At 42.5% G+C, this 21,521-nt stretch overlaps 2 protein-coding genes across 4 annotated transcripts in view; one reads left to right on the forward strand and one right to left on the reverse strand.

Annotated features, from left to right (window-relative positions):
- LOC137340551 (WW domain-binding protein 2-like) overlaps window positions 1-7,832 on the reverse strand; it is a 30,493-nt gene extending 22,661 nt beyond the window's left edge. Inside the window, exons 1-3 of the mRNA XM_068003067.1 lie at window positions 7,774-7,832; window positions 1,757-1,865; window positions 1,522-1,660 (exon numbers count right to left, since the gene is read on the reverse strand). Of these exons, the coding sequence (XP_067859168.1) occupies window positions 1,522-1,660; window positions 1,757-1,865; window positions 7,774-7,832 (307 nt within the window). The remainder of the gene's footprint in view (window positions 1-1,521; window positions 1,661-1,756; window positions 1,866-7,773) is intronic.
- Window positions 7,833-10,019: 2,187 nt separating this feature from the next.
- Window positions 10,020-21,521, forward strand: part of ccdc78 (coiled-coil domain containing 78) — a 47,192-nt gene continuing 35,690 nt past the window's right edge. For all 3 annotated transcript variants that reach the window (XM_068003375.1, XM_068003374.1, XM_068003376.1), the window contains exons 1-7: window positions 10,020-10,105; window positions 10,827-10,957; window positions 14,413-14,615; window positions 15,879-16,042; window positions 17,162-17,305; window positions 18,193-18,389; window positions 19,490-19,664. In XM_068003375.1, coding sequence (XP_067859476.1) covers window positions 10,836-10,957; window positions 14,413-14,615; window positions 15,879-16,042; window positions 17,162-17,305; window positions 18,193-18,389; window positions 19,490-19,664 — 1,005 coding nt within the window. In that variant the 5' untranslated portion in view covers window positions 10,020-10,105; window positions 10,827-10,835. The remainder of the gene's footprint in view (window positions 10,106-10,826; window positions 10,958-14,412; window positions 14,616-15,878; window positions 16,043-17,161; window positions 17,306-18,192; window positions 18,390-19,489; window positions 19,665-21,521) is intronic.

Here is a 21,521-nt window from a genome sequence, read left to right on the forward strand (position 1 = left end):
GGACACCACCGAGGTTCAAAAGAATGAAAGAGAAGACTAGCGAAAGCAAGAAGCAGGATTTTAAAGCCTTAAGATTGTCGGAGGATAGAAAGACTGACAAAGCTAAGGAATGATACCAGGGCATGATTTACAGTAGGAGACTGCAAAATGTCTTAATTTCAATACAGTGAGGGTGTAGGGAGACGGAAGAGCAGATAGGATAGCTTAGGATCAACAAGAGTGGAACATTCAGTGGACCATCTGGAGGACCATTGACTATAGTAGTACTGAACAATTAGGAGACAAATAAAGTTATGACAGGGGGAGAGAGAAGTTGGAGGTCTGAGATGGAAGAGCGAACGCTTACACAAGCATTCTTCTTGTGTCCTGTCCTGGAGTAAGAGAGGTGCTGGAAGAGCCTCCCCAAGTTTGGAAGCACCGTTCATGTTGGGCAAATACGGTCTTTATGGAGGGTTAAGGGGGAAGAAAATAAATGTTTGCCACAAAAGAGGAAACCAAGGTTTTTGTACAAAGACTAAAAAGTTATTTTTCTCCAGGAGGGCTAGACTTTATTATCACAATGGAAAGAAGAATTCACCGCAGTAACAAGAATGTAATTTAAGATGAACTTAAGATTCGGTTTATGATATATTACAGGATATTTTGCAAGAGACAAATATGAGACATTGGACAAGAAGTCATCATTGTGGCATGGTAAAATGCAAGTGTATAAAAAATGTGATTCTGGTGCTAGAACTTAATAAAATGGTGATGTTTTACTTAGATCTAACTTGGTTCGGCTCCTGGAGGACCACTGTATTACTGACGGATGTAAGGGTGAGTACACGGGGGTTGAGTTTCCGCTTGTTTCCACTAATTATATCAAAACAATCTGGGTGGAATCGCTCGAACCAGCCCAAAAAAGCGGGGAATTTTAAACGTGAATTACGCACAAAACCACTTACGTTTGTGTTTTCTGCGATCTTTTACGCTGGTTCAAGATTCAATGCTTTCAAATCAGGCCCGGCCCACAATAACTATTGTGCTGGTTAGGGAAGGCTCTTCAAATTATGCTCATTTTCTTCGGCACACAGACACCAGTAGGCACGTTTTAAAAGTTTTTTTGTATCAAAAAATATTTAATTTTCTAAGAAACTAATTAGTGTGCTGCAATGAAACTATTAAATGGTTCAGAATAGTTTTATTAAAGTCATTTTCAGTGATTTTAAATCAGGTTACTCGCAGATGGAGGACTCAATACCCTTATTAAAAATGCTTATTTTTGCAATGTCCCGGTTGCGCCCAAAGCGGAAACGCTACATTACGATTCCTTGCAATTACCCCAGTACTAAAGGATTGAAATGGAAGTTACTGAACTTACCCCTAAGCTAAAGTTCCTCTTTAACTGGTGATAATACCAAATGTTGATCAAACACAATTTCACAAAAAAGGCAATGGCTTCCCGGATCACTAAGAATTAATCATTTTAACATATTTATAAACATCTTATTTTTCAAGCAGGGCAATTGCTTTGTCACTTACCTTGAGGCTGAGCATGAATTTTGCCCTTGATATAATTGGCAGTGAAGATGCCCTGTTCAACAGAACATCCTTCCATGAAATGAAATGGCATCGAGAAAGATTTCAGTGGTTTGGACTGATCTCTTGGTATGAATATCACCTGATGAATAAAGCAACCATTTTGAGAGTGTGCAACTCCAAACAAATCAATTCCTCTGCTTGATTTGGGTCAAAAAAATGTGATAAAAGTACCCACCCTTTGCTGTGTGAGGAAAACCTTTCCTTTCTTCTTGCCTTTAAAGGCACCGGGGGTTGTGTTCATATCACTGAATGCCAACTGGACATTGTTGTAACTCAACAGTATGCTGATAATGATTAAGGCATTTGGTTACATTAAAATGCTATATAATGTATATTTAACAGGTTCAATACAATTATATTAGATGTTAAAAGATGAAAGTGTTAATAACCAAAAGAAAATAAGCGCGTTCTTAGAGACCTCAATGCATATGAATCGCAAGCAAACTCCATGTAAATATCTCTGTTTTGGCTCTGCTTTTCTAATATTCACCATGGTTCTAGTTTGTCAATTTATATATTTATCCTCAACCAACATCACTAAAAACAGATTATCAGGTTGTTATCACATTGCTATTTGTGGGACCTTGCTGTGCGCAAATTGGCTCCCGCGATTCCTACATTACAACAGTGACTACACTTCAAAAGTATTTCATTGGCTGTAAAGCGCTTTGGGACATCCTGAGGTCATGAAAGGCGTTATATAAATCCAAGTTTGTCCGTCTGTCTATAAAGTAGAGATCTTTATATACTGCACCTATGTGATTTGTGAAGACATGAAGTAATTTTTGCATCACCATATTTTCTGTCTGCTGGATGTAGGTCACTGGTTGATGACATCTTCCAGAATAATTAAAGCTCACAACATATAAAAGTAAAGCTTAACCCAGTAGCATACTTTCTAGATTCTTGAAGCTGCTACTTGAATTTTATTGCAATAATATTATTCTATTTATTCCATTATATGCTTTAGAGAACAAGGTTGAACTTCAACTCATTGGATCATAATAAAAATAGGATACTGATGACTAAGTCTTTGGGAAGGTATTTATTCTCAATGACGTCACTCAACAGTGCAGCTAGAAAGAGGGACCTTTAAAACTTGTGAAGTCTGATCTTGATTCCATTGTATATATATTAATTTTCTGTTACTGAAGTTACAGTGGCAAGGAACTAGTGGAGCCTTTACTGTGTGCTTTTGTAATTGTGTACTCAACAGGGGATTGCACCATTACATATCCCAGCCAATGCAACTTCATTTTTAAAGTTTCTTTCAAGCCCCTTGGGACATTTCTCTACATTAAAAGCTCTATATGAATGCAAATTGTTGTTGTTTGACAGGGAATTGCTGTTCAGTTTGATTTTTTTTGATAATTCTAAAACTTAGTGATGTACATCCAGCCAAGTCAGTTCCATTGGTATGAAAATCACTTTCAAATAGATCCAACTTCCTTGCCAGAAAGTACAGTTGTGTTCAAAAGCCTTGTGCTTTAGTGGAATTGTTTTCTTAAGATAGTACAGTATTGAAGGATCAAATGAATCCTGGCTTCCCCTCTATTTTGACCTGTGTCCAAAAGGGGTGTCTTCTTAACATTCCATTTGGGAGAAGTTAGGGACTTATCTGGTCGAGGCTAATGGTCAGCCTCCAAAACGGGATTGACTTACTTTCAGGGAATTGGGACAATTTTACCATGGTTTAAATCTGACATCTATTATTAGTTTCAAAAAACACAGAAAATAGTTGTGCATATGGACCAGATTCAGTTCCAATCCAACCCCATCTTTGGTGTGCACCACCTGCAAGGGTCACTACATAGTCTTCAGGAGTGTAAATCTGAACCAATTCTTTTTGGGTGCAACTAGTGACAACGGCATTGTCAATAGCAGTTTCTAACCCTAAATCTAATCACTAACTCCTAACCTTAACCATAACACCCTAACGTTAACACCTAACCCTAACCCCAACCCCTAAGCCCAACCCTAACCACTAACTCCTAGTCCTAACCCTAAACCTAAACCCTAAATTGCGTGGTGTCAATCGTGTGATGCATGGCCGACCGTGATGTCAGTAGTCATTGGGACATCATCAACGATGCAGGTTGGCTGCGTTGTCAATAGGCACTCCTTATTTTTCCCCTCCCTAACCCAATGGTGCTGAAACCAATTGTGGCACCCTTACTGCTGCTGCAATTAAGATTAGCTAACTCCCCACAATCAAGGATCAAACCTGGAACCTTCTTAGTCCATGTAGCTCAGCTGCTTACTTGAAAGCTCACTGAGCTATCAAGGGAACTCCTATAATAGGAGTGTTGAAGATAATTAATTATACAATTCATTTACAATGACTAACAAGTACAATGCTTCAACTCAGAGTGTATAATGTATTGCCATTTGGAGTGCATTTGGTCCTGAAAATGACCTGAATGGGACATGTTTAAATAAATTGCCCACATCATAGCCAAATTCAGACAAGTTGGCTTTGATAGTCAATTATTCTTTCAGGAATAAGCTTGACTGAGCTGAACCACTGTAGTTATCTCTTCTCAAGCTCATTTTGACTTTGCTAGATTGGGAAAAATGCCAGCTCAATAGAGAATTTAATAATTACTGCGCCCATTGTGATAGAACATTCTGAGGTCATCACTGATGTAAAACTAAACAATTACTGAAACCGTAGTGATAGAGTTCTGACATCGTCTGCTTAGATATACACTGTAGCTATCCTGCTGATGTCATTATTGGTATGCAAAGTGTGGATGATCTAGTCTTATGAGAGTGACTGAGATGAACAATCGTTAAGTGACATCAATAGAGTCCGTTACCTTTATCTGGTCCAGGCGCCAGAGACGGATGAAAGATCTTTTGAAGAGCTGACGTTTTGTTTCCATTAAAGGAGTACATTGTATGTTGATATAGTAACTAAGTACAGTGTGGTCAAGTACCATCTAGGGACTTTGGGTGATTTTTAGGAGTGAGATTGCCTGAAGTTGATTGAAGGCTGTTTTAGTTTCAGCTTGCAGATCTCTGCTCTGTTCTTTAATATGTTGTCCCAGCTTATTTTTACTAAAGTTCATCAAAACATTCAGTAATTGGAGTGTTTGTGATGCTGAGGGCCAGACAATACATTGGATCAATTGTTATGTGATAGTAGAGCACAGGTTGGATTTGCTCCTGAAAGTGAACTGAACGGGACATGCACTGTGCGAGAACCTTCACCACTTCCAGGACTGCAGCGGTTCAAGAAGGCGGCTCACCACCACCTTCTCAAGGGCAATTAGGGATGGGCAATAAATGCCGGCCTCGCCAGCGACGCCCACATCCCATGAACGAATTAAAAAAAAATCATCGTCAAATTCAAACATGTTGGATTTGAATGTTATTTGTCTCTTTTGGGGAAAAAAATGGTGGCATGTATGAACAGGACAAAGTTTCCATAAAAAATAGTAATTTGTAGTTCTATTCAGTGATGTTAAGAGTTGGAGGACAAGTAGGGTCCTTGGGGAATGTGATGTGTTTGTGTTCTTTGGCAGTCTGGGATTTGGTTTCATGAATATACAAAAGTTAGGGCCTCTAAACAGAAGCTGAAAGCTGTAAAAGCATGTCTGCCCATCTCTAATAAGTGACCTCATTCCCAATGTGAGATCTGTTCATCCCTAGAGTCAATGGCCGCAAGCCCATTGTGATATGATGTTTGATGCCAGTTGAAACTTATCAGTGCATCATAACCATGAGTCATAAACACAAATCTGACCACATGACTGGACATTTCACTCCACTTCTTCTGCAGAAAGTACCTTAAATCAACAACTAAACATTTTAAATGAAAAAATAGCATAACAGAATAGGCTGTAACACTTTGAGCAGTCCAGATGAGATCTTGCCCCAGGAAACGCAGCTGTGAGGATATTCCTACGATTACAACAGTTCCTTTTACTGGAGCTTCATTGGTTGAAGTAGAAGTTTGAATGAGGAGTAGGTTAGTAAGAATGGAAGTGAAGGTTTTATTTGTTCTCGGGATGTAGGCAATGCTGACAAAGCTGTCCTGAGGTGGTGATGGTGATGGGCTTTCCCCAAGAACCACTGCAGTCCTTGTGGTGATAGTGCTGCCATCATTATACTAGGTAGGGTGAACAGGAACATCGTGAATATATCTTTGCATATCAGATCTGTCAGTTGGCAGTATTAAAAGTTGGAATGATCAACCCAAATCTGATAAAAATGAATGTCACAATTGAGGTAGCAAGTCATGCAATTCTTATTGGGGTAATGATTTTATCTTGCGGTCTTTTACTGGGTATTGTATCCATTTAGGTACCAAATACATTGTTATTTCTCAGTATTTTTATGGTATGAATGGCATAGTCACTCAATCAAACAAATACCTTGAGATACATTTTACATAACCAGTGGCTTCTAGTACACTTGTGCGTTGCTTGTGTTACAGGATCAGGTACTATATGGTCGGGGGGTGGGGGTGGTGCCTACTATTGTGAAAAAAATCACAGGCACTTCTTATATAGTCAAAGTAAAGAATAACATATAAAGTTCTATCTGAAGTCAATCTGCTACTGTGACTTGACAGTGTCGGGAGTTTGACCTAGTACATGTATAACCTGGGAAATGACTCAGGGTAGTGGAAAGGCCAGGACCAGACAAAGACAATGAGAGAATAAAAACAGAATTTTTTGGGGGGTGGGAGAGGGAAACATTAATTGATCTTTTGATCAATTTCTCTATCAACCCTCAGAAAGTATTTAATCTGTAGTTGTTTATTGAAGGAATGCTGTGATCACTAAAGGAATATCCAATTCTAAAGTTCCACAATAGCCTTATTCTTATAAAATGCAGCCATCATAACTACAAATGTTATTAATGTTATAAACAGATTAGTTACAGGGGAAGAGGTAATGCAGACAACATAGAAATACTCACAGACAATACTATTCCTTTAATGTTCCATAGGTTTATATCTGTGATTCCTCACAAGATTAGTTCATGAACCTCCATTGGTGTGAAGGGGGAAGGTATGAAGGTATTGATTGGAGGCCACAATATTCAATACAGGAAAGGATTATCAGAGACATTGGAAGGTGTCAGCCACCTCAGTAGCAAGCTCCAGCATGGTATTCAGAGATTGGGAAGCTAATTGGTTGCTCGGCTGAGGAAGAACCATAGGGTTCTTTTACTGAAAGATGGCAATGCCTGTCTTTCACTCAGAGGGTTGTGAATATTTGTACTTCTGTACCCCAGAGGGCTGTGGATGCTCAGTCGTTGAGTATATTCAAGACTGAGATCGTTAGATTTTTGGACACCAAGGGAATCAAGGGATATGGGGATAGGGCGAGAAAGTGGAGTTGAGGTAGATGATCAGCCATGATCTTATTGAATGACGGAGCAGGCTCGAGGGGCCGTATGGCCTACTCCTGCTCCTATTTCTCATGTTCTTATGTGATTAGCAACCTACTAATGGAATTGCGTTCTCAGCTCTTGCACATTTGAGAGCTGCATATTCCCACAATTGTATTGCCAACAAAAAAATGGATATTACACATTTTATTTTTCACGAGAGCCAGAGTAAAATAACAAGTTCAAAGAAAAGGGGGAGCTAGAACATTTTGGGGTTCTGTGAATTCCTCTACTTGTCTTCCATCGTTACAAATTTACTGAAAAGCAATTTAATAGAAGTTACATGAAAGTACAGCTGGACAAATTAAAAGCCAAAATGTTCCAAGAGTTCTCAAGGAAAGGTTTTTTTTTCATTACCTAGCAAAAAGGGACATAGACCAATAACTAGCTAATCATATTATTGTCCCTTTGGGGGTGCAAGGGCAAGCTGATTCTGGCTATTAGGAATTTAAGTTATAAGGAAAGGCTAAGGAAGTTGGGTTGATTTTCTGCCTAATAAAGATCCAAGTACTTTATAGCATTTCCTTATATTACTCCCACTTATTACACAAAGCAAATAATTGTATTAAAGTTTCTCTAGAAACTTGGGATAAGTTCTAACTTTTATCCTTGATACCATTTGCATTTCATGTATCTTTTTAAATTAGATTCCTCTGTTTCAAATACACATTAATATTGTTACAAGTTGCATTACTATATCAAGTGTGAAGCATTTGATTTACTGTACATTAGCAATCTTGTAGATATTATTAACTTCTTTTTCAACAACTCTGTCAAACTTGTCTCTACCTTTCTGAGCCATCCAGAATTGGCATTCCATTCTGTGATTGAACTGTATTCAGTGCCATTCTCTCTCAATTTCTCTTTAAACTCCTCACATGTTTGCCTATATGTACATCTCTTTCTCTTTTTTGCCTCTTTCTTTCTCTTTCCCCTTTGTTTCCTTTCTCTCTTGTCCTCTCTCCAGCTCTTTTTCTTTAACTATCTATCTCTCCCCCTTTCCCCTTTCATTTTTTCTCTCTCCCTCTCCCCTGCTTTCTCTTTCTCTCTTCTCTCTCTCTCTTTCTCCTCCTTTTCTACCCCCTCTCTCTGTCTCTCTCTCTTCTTTTTCTCTCCCTCTCTCCCATTTCACATACCAGTATGTCACAATCAATTACAAACAGATATGTCACCAGTCATGGGTTAAAAATGCAAGGTTAAAAAAGGCAAAGACAAGACAGTGATTTCAAAATCTTTTGGTCAAGTAAAAGTGCTAAATTTAGCTTTATCCCTTATAAATAAATAAAAGATGGCTGAAAACTTGTTCTTGTCAGAAATTGTCCTTTTCTACTGTCTCTTACTGTGCATTTAAACTTCAAATTTAGTGTCAGTTCAAGATGGCTTTGGCTTTACACCAACGTTAAACGTATGGAGTGTAAATTGGAGGTGAAGGCTCAAACTGACTACAAAATGAAACATTCTCCTTCCTCCAGGGAGTCTCACTCTGGTATCAGGTTGGGGCCTGACTCTGGATTCAGACTGCAGTAACGCAATAGGTGCCGTGATAGTGCAGAGCAAAACTACTTCACACCATTGCTACATTTGTATTATAAATGCGCCTTAAGTGCGCTAAAATGGGCGTCTAAGCGTCTAATATGGCGGGCGGCAAACGTTCACGTTTTCGGCGCTGGAAGTGCCGTCGCCTGCCATATTGGTAAAGGCTGAAGCATAGGCGTCCAGGGCCTGTGCCTGAAACAGACGTTAGGCCCTTTGCTAATGCAAATAGGAAGCCTCATGCCTGTTTGAGGACGCCTTCCTGAAATTAGGCTGACCTGATGCGTTCAGGACACCCAAGTCTACACGTGTCCTAACCAGCGGACGCTGGAGGCCGCCGCCAATAAGTTTTAAAAAGCAAGTATTTAAGTGATTGTGGAGCCAGGGGGAGCAGAAGAACTCCCTCGGCTCCACAGCAGTCCCAAAGACTGTTGCCAACTCCCACTCGACCCCCTCCTAATCGCCTCCCCCACCAACCCCCAACCCCCAGGATCAACGCAGAGGCCCGAAGTTTAAATCCGCTTCCCGGCGAACTGCCCTGAGGACGCACGGCAAGCGTCCACAGCTCGCCTGTCTAATTTGAATGAGGCCTGAGGCTCAATATCGAGAATACCTTGGGCTCACCCGTTCCAGCACAGGGATTGTTTCCTGCGTCCAGTTCATGTCGGCTGGTCGACGCGATCCAATTTCCCACTCCCCCCCACACCCCAGTATTTAAAAAAAAATTTGGAAGTTACTTGCTTTGAAGTGGAGTCATGTATTAAGTAGTTAGATAGGTCGTAGGGAAAACCTAGTTATAGCTATGTTGCCCTCAATTGTTAATGTATTGTTTGTGAAGTGCGTCTGCTCGGTATCTTACAAGAAATAAGGGGGCTATGTTGGATAACCCCCGAAAGCGGGTGCTGGGATTGCAGTTGCCTGTTGGTTGCGATGCAGGCAGAACGGAACATTCGTGCTGCCTGATGATTTCTATGATTGCTGCGTGCCGCAGCAAATTATTCAGGACTGGATGGTGCCCAAATGCATCATTGAACCAATTTGAGTCTAATTAACATGTATAATGTACAAAGCATGTATAATGTATAAAATTAAATCGATGTGAAATGAGAGTGAAGTATTATTAAATATAATCTTTTCGTCAGCCTAGTATCTAAGACTGAAACTCATCACCGTGCTATTCAAGATCTCCAAGCCCGGCTATCAAGAAATCCACAAAGGTAGTTTCTGTTTGGCCAATGCGGAGTGCACACTATCCCCCGACAGGGACACACTTAACCGAGGCCAGAGAGCTTTTGCAGGCTGGCAAAAACAAGAGCTCAGAGCCGAAATTCACTGCGCTCTCTCTTACAGTTGGTATCATGGATCAGCCTTCCTAGGGGGCCTCAGAGAGCATTTGGAGCCTCTACCGCAGCTGCACGGTCTTTCTGCTCTCTTCCACTGAGTTAGGAGGTGGAGCCTACTTTGCTTCACCGTGTTACCGGGGTAACTGCAGAACACACATGTTACGCATTGCAGTGGCTCTGGAAGTCAGGAAATAAAAGCAAAAAGATTAAAACTTCACAGACAACCGAGAGCTTAGGGCTTAAAGGTAAGGTTGGATATATTTGTGTTAAATTCCAGTCTTAGCATAGTGCTCCATAATATCTGACCATTGAAATAGGCAGAAAATCCCCAACGAGAGTTGTTTTGATAAGACAGTAGGTTGTAAACCTCAAATAATGGAATATGTTTACTCAAGGATACAGTAAGCTCTGACCATTTGGGAATTACTTTTAACTGGTTTTGTATGCTCAGGTGATCTCCAAATATGCTTTTAAATCTGAGTAAATCCTGGGTGGGATCAATTTTATCTGGGTCACTGTACAAAGACTCTCTCTCTACAGGTGGTTTCAAGACAGCTTTCACTTCAATTCCCAAAGTCTGTATACCATGCTGGGGTGAATCTCCGCTCACTGCTGCTGCTTGTAGAACTCCCTCCCTTCTACACAGAAGTTCAAATACAGGGCTAACCCAGGGTTGCCAGTTCTGGTTGGACATATTCCCGAGTGGCTCTTGCTTGTCATCACTGTAATACTGTATTTCTAAAACACGCGTTGAGCTTAGATCAGCCATGTTCTACTTGAATGGTCGAACAGGCTCGAGGGGCTGAATGGCCTACTCCTGTTCCTATGTTCCTAGGTGATACGTTCAATGAATTGAGTAAATTGTATTGTGTAGTAATGCCACAGGGTAGATGAAGGAGGTTGATTTCCACAGCGTGCATCCATCTATTTGCAATGTCACAATCAGCAATCTTTGAATGTTCGTAGGCTGCCAGAATGAACATTGATGTGGTGGGGCGGATCCGCCCAGCTTGGAGGGCAGAACAGGGCCACAGTTTACAGATCTCGGAAGAAGGAAAGACCATCTACACGGCCTTAGGAGAAGGAGCTTCCTGCAGGTATGCTGTAGGAGCCAAGAAAGAGCAATTTCTGTCCCAAGTATGACTTTAAACAAAAGGATGAGCCAGTTGTCACCTTGTCCTTAAATTGGTTCAACCAGTTGCAACCAGGGTGGGGGAATTGGTGGCATCAACACACCAACACTTGGTGCCTCGCAGTAATTGGATGTCGCTTCATACTTGAATTCTCTTTGGAAATCTTTGTTCTCAGATACATGCTTCCTCGGGGAATTACAGGATTAATCACCCCAGGCTAGTCGTAAATGATATAAAAGAAAGAAACAATACAGCTGAGGGTACTGGGGTTGAGTTGAGAGCACTTTGCTTTCACTCTCCAATCTGTATTTGAACCTCGCCATGACTGATAGGATAAAAGTCCCTTTCTGTCTGTCTGTCCGTGTCTCTCTCTCTCTGCTGGATGTAAGAATTCTATGTGAATTGAGATTGGCAAGCCCAATCCAGTTCTTAGTGGGCACAAACCCATGATCCTGATTTTATACGAACTGGCAGTCTATCTGATCTGAGAATGCTGGCTGTTGACAATTTGTGAGAAGAGTAGAATTGTGTTCCACTCCCCACCACTAACATTTCTCACCTTGATTGAGCACCAAACAACAACATTTCAGGTACTGAGAAAGAAACAGCGGATGACTTTTTTCCATCAATTATTTTGAGTAATTGGTGGGGAAAAGATATCACTGTGCTACCAAGTGACATAATAGGTATCATTGACAGGTCATTTAACATTGGAATTCCCATTAGAACATCACCTAATGATGTTACAGGTAATAGTCACAGCTAAACGTAACAGGTATTGGTATTTTAACGTTGGAATTCTCATTGGAAATGTTTGCAATGGATCACACAATCCATGCAAGATTTTCAATAAGATATAGATAGAACTAGCAGATCTGGTGTTGCTCACAGTAAGTTGGAGGTTTTATAAGAACAGGAATGTTATCCCAGGTCATATTTATCAGTGATATTGATTTATTAGCGGCAGCCCCTAGGATCTAGGAGAATTGGAAAAGGGGGACCTTTTCTGGCACTACTGGGGTAGGGTCTTAAGATCCATTAGTATTTTGAGGGGGTGGGGGGTGGTCTCATGGTCTGAAAGTAATGGAAGAGGGGTCTGGTATTCTAGGCACCATTGGGTGGGGTTCTGGCATCAGGTGGGAGAGGGGGCTTCGGATCTGCGCGAATTGAGGAAGGAAATCAAAGGCTCTGAAAACATGGGGGCATAATTGGGACCAGGAAGAACTGCGATCTAGGAGTTTGTAAGCACAGAGGCGAAAGTCTTGGAATCTGGGGTGTGGCGAGGAGAGTGATGAAGTCCAGCAAGACTAGGGTTTGGGAGCTTTGTTGTGGTATTTGGCAGTGTTGGGGGTTGCTGGGAAATTATGGTGTTGGGGAGGGTGGGGGAGAGCAGGATCTTGCAGCCTTGTGGGGGAATGGGACCCAAACTCACCCTGGTCCCTTGTGCACCATCAGGAACCCCTACTGCTTTCCCCTTGTCATGTTTTGGGATTTTTTTCATCACTGCTTTCTTCACGGAAAGGATTTGGGTATGAGCCATATTTCAGTGTTGTGTTTTAAAACAAAGTGAATGCACACAGATTTTTAAAAAACCACAGGCTGCAGGCATGGAAGATGTGTATTAGAGCCCAGCAAGCCAGTTTGTGCAAAGTCACAGCTCGCAGTTGAATTAAGGTGAGATTTTATTATATCTGTATGTGCACTTGCTGTCTGTTACATAAAGTAGCTTAATGATTTGAACCCGGTCTCGTCTCACTAAAGTGTTCCAGTCCACCCAGATAAAGAGTGGAGAAGTGCACATGAGTGTATGAGACCTAATATCCAGTTCAGATCACAAGGAAGTCCTATTGTTACATCCTTGGGTTATGCTTTAAGAATAGCATTAAAAGACAAAAAATGTCAATTTGGGGGGTAAATTTTATGTTATTGTGACATATATATATATTTTTAATTTTTAAAAAAATTGTTTAAAACCTTAGTTTGGACATTAGAAATTGCAGATACTGAGAAAAAAAATGGCAAACAAAATTCCTTCAAAAAGCTTTTGAGTGATTTGATTGGTTCACTTTTTTCTCTTTTTATTTTTTTGTTATTATTGGTGGGTTTTCCAAACTGGTCATCTGGGATTGATTATTTTCATAAGTCCTTGGTAGTTTCTTGTTGCAGTTATCTGGCCCCATACCTTACATTTGATTTGTACATTCCTTATCAGTTCTGTTCTGATTTGCTACTGTTTGACTTTGAACCAATCAACAAAGTGATGATGAAATCACACACTCCGCCCCTGCCTCAGTTCATCTGCTGTTGAAACTGTCATCCGTGCCTTTGTTACCTCCAGACTTGACTATTCCAATGGTCTCCTGACCGACCTCACATCTTCCACCCTCCATAAACTTGAGCTCATCCAAAACTCTGCTGCACGTAACCTAACTCGCACAAAGTCCCATTCACCCATCACTCCTGTCCTCGCTGATCTACATTGGCTCCCAGTTCGGCTACGCCACGATTTAAAAATTCTCATCCTTGTTTTCAGATCCCTCCAAGGCCTCACCCTCCTTATCTCTGTGACTTCCTCCAGCCCTTCAACCATCCAAAATCTCTGGGTTCCTCCAATCCTGGCCTCTTGCGCATCCACGATTTTCATCGCTCCACCATTGGCAGCCATGCCTTCAGCTGCCTAGATCCTAAGCTCCCTCCCTAAATCTGTCCGCCTCTCTACCTCTCACTCCTCCTTTAAGACACTACCTCATTGACCAAGCTTTTGGTCACCTGCCCTAATATCTCTTTATGTGTCTTGGTGTCAAAATTTAGTTTGATTACGCTCCTCTGAAGCGTCTTGGGACGTTTTACTACGTTAAAGGCGCTATATAAATGCAATTTGTTGCTGTTGTGAAATATTGATGCGGGATTTCCCATTATAAATGCTGCCATTGGGTTTTCCTATTTAAATGTTAATATATAATGCATTATTAAAAAATCGTGATGCAGAAAGTAAAGATAATGTGTTCAGGAAGTGCGGAAGACGAATATATTTATAGATATACACAAAAACTTAATAAAAGATAGTACTTCAAACAAGCTATGTTTTATACAGAATTGACCTTCCCATTCTCAGCATCTTGACCTTTGCACCAGGGTCATCTCTGCATCACGAGCCTTTGACTTTGCCCCTACCAGTTGCCAATTAAGAGAAAAGTGACCCCATTGCTATCCCTGCTTCAACTTGGCCTTAGTGAACTTTTGTAACGTCCGATCTGCTCGACTGCTCTGCTCCTCGGCCCCGAGTTGCCCTCCCCACCTGATTGTTCCGCTCCCCCTTCCCCACGTTCCATTCTGCAGCCAGTGTCCCAGATTACCTGCGAGCAATGTCACGCGAGAGTCTTCCAGTCGTTCTGAACTTTACTGTGGTTTTTTTTTAGTTTTCAGGAGGTCTTTGGCCAGAATGCTTCCACTCGGGAAATATTCACCAAGACTGTGGAGCCCTTGCTCAGTGTGTTCGCGGAAGGAATGAATGTCTGCATTGTGGTAGTTGGTGAAACCGACTCGGGCAAGTCGTACACGTTGATCGGAGAAAAGAATGATCGATTGGCAATCGTACCCCTGACAATTGATTACATCTTTGGTAAATTGTTCAGCACTGAACAAATATACTCTACAACAAATCGGCAGCCACTTTGAGAGAACCTGATTGTCTAATTGGATATATAATTGCCCTAACCAATCAACCATAACAACAACAAAACCTTGCATTTATATAGCAACTTGAACATAGTAAAATGTCCCAAGGCTTCACAGGAGCGATTATCAAACAATATTTGACGCCGAGCCACGTAAGGAGATAGGAACATAGGAACAAGAGTAGGCCATTCAGCCCCTTGTGCCTGCTCTGCCATTTGATAAGATCATGGCTGATCTGTGATCTAACTCCATATACCTGCCTTTGGCCCATATCCCTTAATACCTTTGGTTGCCAAAAAGCTATCTATCTCACATTTAAATTTAGCAATTGAGCTAGTATCAATTGCCGTTTGCGAAAGAGAGTTCCAAACTTCTACCACCCTTTGTGTGTAGAAATGTTTTCTAATCTCACTCCTGAAAGGTCTGGCTCTAATTTTTAGACTGTGCCCCCTACTCCTAGAATCCCCAACCAGCAGAAATAGTTTCTCTCTATCCACCCTATCCGTTCCCCTTAATATCTTATAAACTTCGATCAGGTCACCCCTTAACCTTCAAAACTCTAGAGAATACAACCCCAATTTGTGTAATCTCTCCTCGTAACTTAACCCTTGAAGTCCGGGTATCATTCTAGTAAACCTACGCTGCACTCCCTCCAAGGCCAATATGTCCTTCCGAAGGTGCGGTGCCCAGAACTGCTCACAGTACTCCAGGCGCGGTCTAACCAGGTCAAAGAAGTAGGTTTTAGGAGTGTCTTAAAGGAGGAGCGAGAATTAGAGAGGTGGAGAGGTTTACGGAGGGAATTCCAGAACTTACGGCCTGGGCAGCTGAAGGCACGGCCGCTAACGGTGGAGCGATTAAAATCAGGGATGCGCAAGAGGCCAGAATTGGAGGAGTGCAGAGATCTTGGAGGGTTGTAGGGCTGGAGGAGGTTATATAGACAGGGAGGGGGCGAGGCCTCCAACGATCCAGTTGTCTAATCTGATATTTTAAATGTAAGAGGGATCTTTTGCCAATGGAGATTGTTGCAGGGTCTACGTATTGTGATATAAAATTGGAATTTTCATGCTGGTTTTTCAATTAATAAAAAAAAGACAATCCCCAGCCCCCCCAAAAAATTGCTCAATTATGCCCAGCATATTTCTTTAATTTGTTGCAAATTATAATTAAATCAATATATTTTGTTTATATTTCTGCATTGTGATACTAGATACACCATACCTGCAGAATTTACAGGCCACTGCGATGTGGTCTCTTTCGATATCTATGTATGAGATTTACGCTGAGGTGCTGAAGGATTTGTTACACTCAAGTGGACTGGATCCTGTCACTTTAAAGCTTGCATGTAATGCACAGGATGGTACATTCATAAAGGTACAGTCATTATGGTGTAGGGTAGCAATTGGAATGCAGGTATTTACCAAGAATAATCTGTAAGAGGTAATTCCGAGTTCCTCTGGTTCTCTTTGCAAGGAGCTGTACTTGCAAAGAGAACCAGAGTTACAATGTACAATGCCCTGTCTCTAACCTACACTCCCTTTGAACGCGACTTCTCCTCTGGGATTGCGGAATTACCTCTGTAGTCTCATTATATGGAGTGTCGTCCCAGTGTTGTGATAACTGGCATGCGGTGCCTACTTAGGTTATGCATTCAGAAGTCTAGACATTACTGTTGGTGGTATTAGCAGGTGAACGTTTCATGCATTTGCGTGACATTCCTTTGTTTGTTATTTTAAAGAAAGTATTGGCCCATTTTAAACAATAAAGGAATATCCTATTAAGGTGTTAATATGAGCAACTGTAATTTCTGGGTTATAGGCCTGAGCTACCACCGGTTTTTGCCCCGAAACTTTGGCGGGAGACTGATAGAAACCCCAGAGGCCATTTACACCATTTCTCCAGAGATTCCGCCAATCTTCTGCTGAAGTTACACCAGGAGACCAGTGGTAGAACCAAGGAAATTCAGGGTTATAGAATGCTAGAGGCCCTTAAGTTTGCCTGACATAGATCTTAGCATCCGTTAAGATAGATGTGCAAATCCAAGGATGGCTTAAATTACACATATGCAGATCTTCCAGCTTTTTTTTAACATTTAATAAGCCAACAGGATTTATTAATAGTGTTGATTTTATTAGCAGTTGGTCAATATAATATTAATATAAAAAGTCAGTGACATATTTAAAGGTTGTAATTGCAGGTTCTCGGTAGTGACTAATTTCAAATTGACACTATTCAAACTCAAAATGTTTAATATGCATCAAAAAAACACCTCGGATGAGCTCATAGATGTATAAAATTCGTGAATTTGGCACATAATGTAATATAGTAGTGGAACTGTACTTGTTGGATCCATTTTAAAGAAATTTTTGCAGAGTGAGACACACTGAAAAGTTGGGCCCCGCCATTTCTTTCTCTCAGTAAATGCCCTGGTACAGATTTAATTGTGTTTCAGCAAGAACACGCTACTGAATGTTGCCTTATGTCGGTTTTCAGGGATTAAACCGTGTCACCGTCTCCTCAGCAGCTGACGCTACCACTATTTTCCGCCAAGGTTGGGCGCGGCGCACAGGGACGTTAACGGATTTTGGACCTGCCTCAAACCATGCTACTGTTGTCACTCAACTGAACCTGCTGGTGGTGAGATTCCAGAATTTTTGCTGACAGTAAGATTGCTTCAAGTACTGTAACTGCAGTTGTTAGGTAGAGCAATGGTAGTGTAATTTTTAAAGATGGCTCATTAGGAAAATGTCATTTGGCCACTTGCCTCTGGTAAAATGATGGAAGAAAAGCAATTGACGAATTTCTTCACAAATCTTCAGCTTCCTTTCAAAACTGGGCTAGACCTGATTAAAAGCAAGAAAGAGGCAATGTCACCTATATAACTATTGTAATGAATATAACTCAAAGATCAACCACATCCTCATATCCATCCTTGACACCCTTGTCCCCAGCACAACCTTTACTGTCCTATCCCTCTGGTAAGATCCCCATTTTCACTCCCTCAAGTCCAAGGCGCGCACTTAAGTGTATCTGGCGTACAACTGGTTTAACCATCCATCACCAGGTCTGGCTGCACCACATCAAGCACTCTCCTCTGCCAAAACCACCCACTACTCTAGGATCATCTTGAAGAGCAATGATAACCCCCGGCTTCTTTTCTCAGTTGCCAATCATCTCCTTAAACCTCTCTCCTCTGTCCTCTCCATCCTCCCCTCCAACAACGAGCATGAGGAGCTCAAGACCTGGCGGAAACCAGATGTGGGGGGGCAGTTAAAATTAGACCAGTCACTTACCCCCTCTGATCCCGCTGCCTTACTGCCGTGTCCCAATCTTAACCTGCCCTTTTGATCAGGTGAGTGGGACACCCGCAGGAAGGCAGCAGGTTCCCATTTTAAATATGCAGATCGGATCCTGATTATGTCCATTTTCAGTAAGCCCCACATATACATCACCTCATCACAAAATTCATGTTGGCACTCTGTTGACTGATACTTTTATTGTATATTTGGATTTAAATACTGCAGCACGACCGTAATGAGCTGCATCCCACCAAGTCGACCCTGCAGATAATTGATCTACCAGGAGCAGAGAAGCTCGTCGAAGACAAGAATACTTCACACTTTCAAGAAGGCTCTTTGCTCAACAAGTCACTTCTTGTGTTCTCTAAAGTTGTGAGCAACCTGGCGAGTTCCCCGTACCCAGACAGAGTTATTGACTACAGGTAAGGACAGGACAATGCCATAAGTGTTGGTACAGGACATATTGAGATGAGTAAAGATATGATGTGATAAAATGGCTGTGAAATGAGTGATACTGTTGCTGACATGTCTCCATATAACAAAGCCGGTTAATATTTGATCAGATGGTTAAATTTAACGGATAACTAAAAACGTTGACAAAAGAATTTTTTTCCACTAAAATTGCACCTACTATTAGGATTTACATAACTACCAGAAATATCGCACCCCTCCCGCACATACAAACCACATACATACCGAATGCAAAACGTCTGCCTCGTTTGCCTGCAAAACAATTGTTAAAAACACGTCAAAAGTAATTCATTGTCTCAGAATCTGAGACGTTTCTGAGTGACATGACACGATATGTCGGCACGGAGTGGATGGGCCGAATGGCCTCCTTCCTGCTGTAACCTTTCTATGATTCTATAAATGCAAGTCTTTTTTTTCTGACATATATAATGAAAACCCTGACCCAGGCTTCACCTGATATCACATTGGAGTGTGACATAGGACCTCATAGCTTCATTATGTAGAATCTCACATGACTATGGGTCCTCACCAGCTTATTTTTGATAGTGAATTAAGCACAACAAATTACTGTATTATAAGAGAATTTAGTTTGTACATTGTACATGCTGAGAGGTTGTTTCCTCTGGCCGGAGAGTCTAGAACTAGGGGGCATGGTTGCAGGATAAGGGGTCGGCCATTTAAGACTGAGATGAGGAGGAATTTCTTCACTCAGGGTTGTGAATCTTTGGAGTACTCTATCCCAGAGGGCTGTGGATGCTGAGTCGTTGAATATATTCAAAGCTGAGATAGAAAAGTTTTCGGACTCTAGGGGAATCATGGGATATGGGGATCGGGCAGGAAAGTGGAGTTGAGGTCGAAGATCAGCCATGATCTGATTGAATGGCGGAGCAGGCTCGAGGGGCTGTATGGCCTGCTCCTGCTCCTATTTCTTATGTTCTTATGTTACAGTAATGTTAATGTTCATGTTGCCACAAATTGGAACCATGTTGTGAGAATTAATATGACCCTTTCATTAAGATCTTGACTTTAATTCTGTGTTTTTACATTGTAGTGAATCCAAATTAACTCAGCTGACACAAGATGCTTTTGGAGGAAACTGTAAGACTCGGGTTATTTGTTGTCTATCACCTAAACCAGAAACCCAGCGTCTTTCCGCCATCTTAAGAACATGCTCTACCCTCTCCCAAGTGAAAAATTTCCCCGTGTTAAACGACTACTGTGTTGAGGTATGCAGTGGGAAACACCTACCACCACTCTGCAGAAGCTCTCATTACTACACTAAGTTCCCTGCTGTCTAGCTCCTGTTACCTTCTGACTTGAAGCACCCATTTGAGCCTCCACCAAAGCTGCAAAGGCTGGTGACGCTGACGTTCTGTTACGACGCCAGATAGGAGCTGGACATTTGCAGGTGACAGTCTTGAGACTGCAGCTTGAAATTATGGAGCAAGCTGCATATGTACCGGGGGTTACAGGTAATACGTGGACAACCTGCTCAAGTGAGCCGCCAGCCTCCCCTTCCCCAATGTTCATGGCTCTGCCTGGGCCATTGATATCCAGGGTTTCTTGCTCTGTTTGGGTGAGAGTGATGGTGTTGGCGACTTCTCCACCGCTCTTGGTCCTCTCCCTCACATTGGGCACGATTTTAACAGTGAAAAACAGGTGGGTTGGGGTGGGGGGGGCAATCAAAATTGCAACCATTACAGACCCGCCCCCAACCCGCCTCCATTTCCGGTTTTTACCGGGGTGGGACAAGAGGCAGGCGACCAATCCACTCCCAAGAGGCGGGTCAGGCCTTAAAACCTTTCAAGGAAGCTTCGGGCCTCCATTTTCCTACAGTTTCCGATTTCAACCTCGGAAAGCCGGGATTCCCAGGCTTTCTCTTTTATGCCTCGTGAAAGGAGGCGAGAAGGCCCGAGACTAACAGTTGGTGCCTTTCTGGCACAGCTTGTGGGCCCGGAGGAGCAGGAGTGCTTCCCCCAGGCTCAAGACGTCTACCTGCAGCGACCCCCACCCCCCCCAACGATCGTGGAACCCCGCCCACGATCTCCGTCCCTCCAACGATCACGGACCCTCCCCGATCCTCGATTGCAGACCCCCGACCCCGATCCTCCCCCCCCCCCCCCAATGATCACGGACCCCTGATCCCGATCCATGAATCCCCCCAACGATAGCGGACTTCCACGATGACCCCCGATCCTGACAATCCCCCCCCACCGTGACTGACTCCCGATTACTCCCCCCATGACTGACGACCCCTGTGCCAACCTATGCCCCACGCCAACCTGTGCCCCCGTGCGCACCAATGCCCCCCATGCCTGCCCCCCCCCATCCATACAAACAAAGACTTACCTGAAGACTTACCTGAACACATCCTCTCCCTGGCTGGTCTCATGTCCGACTAAGACCAGCCTCTCAATCAGCCGGTCAGTCGGATGGCAAATCGACAAAAAAAAAAGACGTCCTTACGTCAAAATCGTAAGGACGTCCAGGAAACCCGTACTTCCGGGTTTCTCCTCCCCAGTTGACCCCCGCCCTCGCCCCTTCCCGGCTCAGGGTCAAAATCATGCCCATTATGTCCGGCAGAAAGAGAGGGTAGGAGGTCGTCAGTGACTGTTGCAAAGGTAAGTGGAGATGTATCGAGCTTGTGCATTTAGTGCATCTGTTGAGAGTTGGAGAAGGAGCAGGATGGAATGAGGATGGAATGGTGATGAATGTAAAGCCAAGTGAGTGGAATAAGGAAGGAGTGATGGGAGGAGTTGCTGATTATGTAAGTGCTAGGTTGTGAGAAGAGAATGGTGTTAGTGTGTGGGGTGAAGAGAGCAAAGGAAGAAGTGAATGTGCTTGGAATGAGAACGAGAGGTGTTGCAGTGTGCTGTGATTATATGCTGAAGGGTGTGATAGAGGGGAGGGAATTGTTGAGATTTGTGGGGGAGCGACAGCTGGAGAGGTGAAGACCTATGCTCACCCTTGCTGCTATTGTGAGGTCACTTACTGCACTGAACCCGGGTCTTGGGAGTGTTGCTGGTGGAACTGACCCTGTCAGCCACCTCTCTCCGGGCCTGCTTCATGGTGGCCTTGGGGAT

This window comes from Heptranchias perlo, chromosome 22 (genome assembly GCF_035084215.1).
Source record: "Heptranchias perlo isolate sHepPer1 chromosome 22, sHepPer1.hap1, whole genome shotgun sequence".
Taxonomy (NCBI): domain Eukaryota; kingdom Metazoa; phylum Chordata; class Chondrichthyes; order Hexanchiformes; family Hexanchidae; genus Heptranchias; species Heptranchias perlo.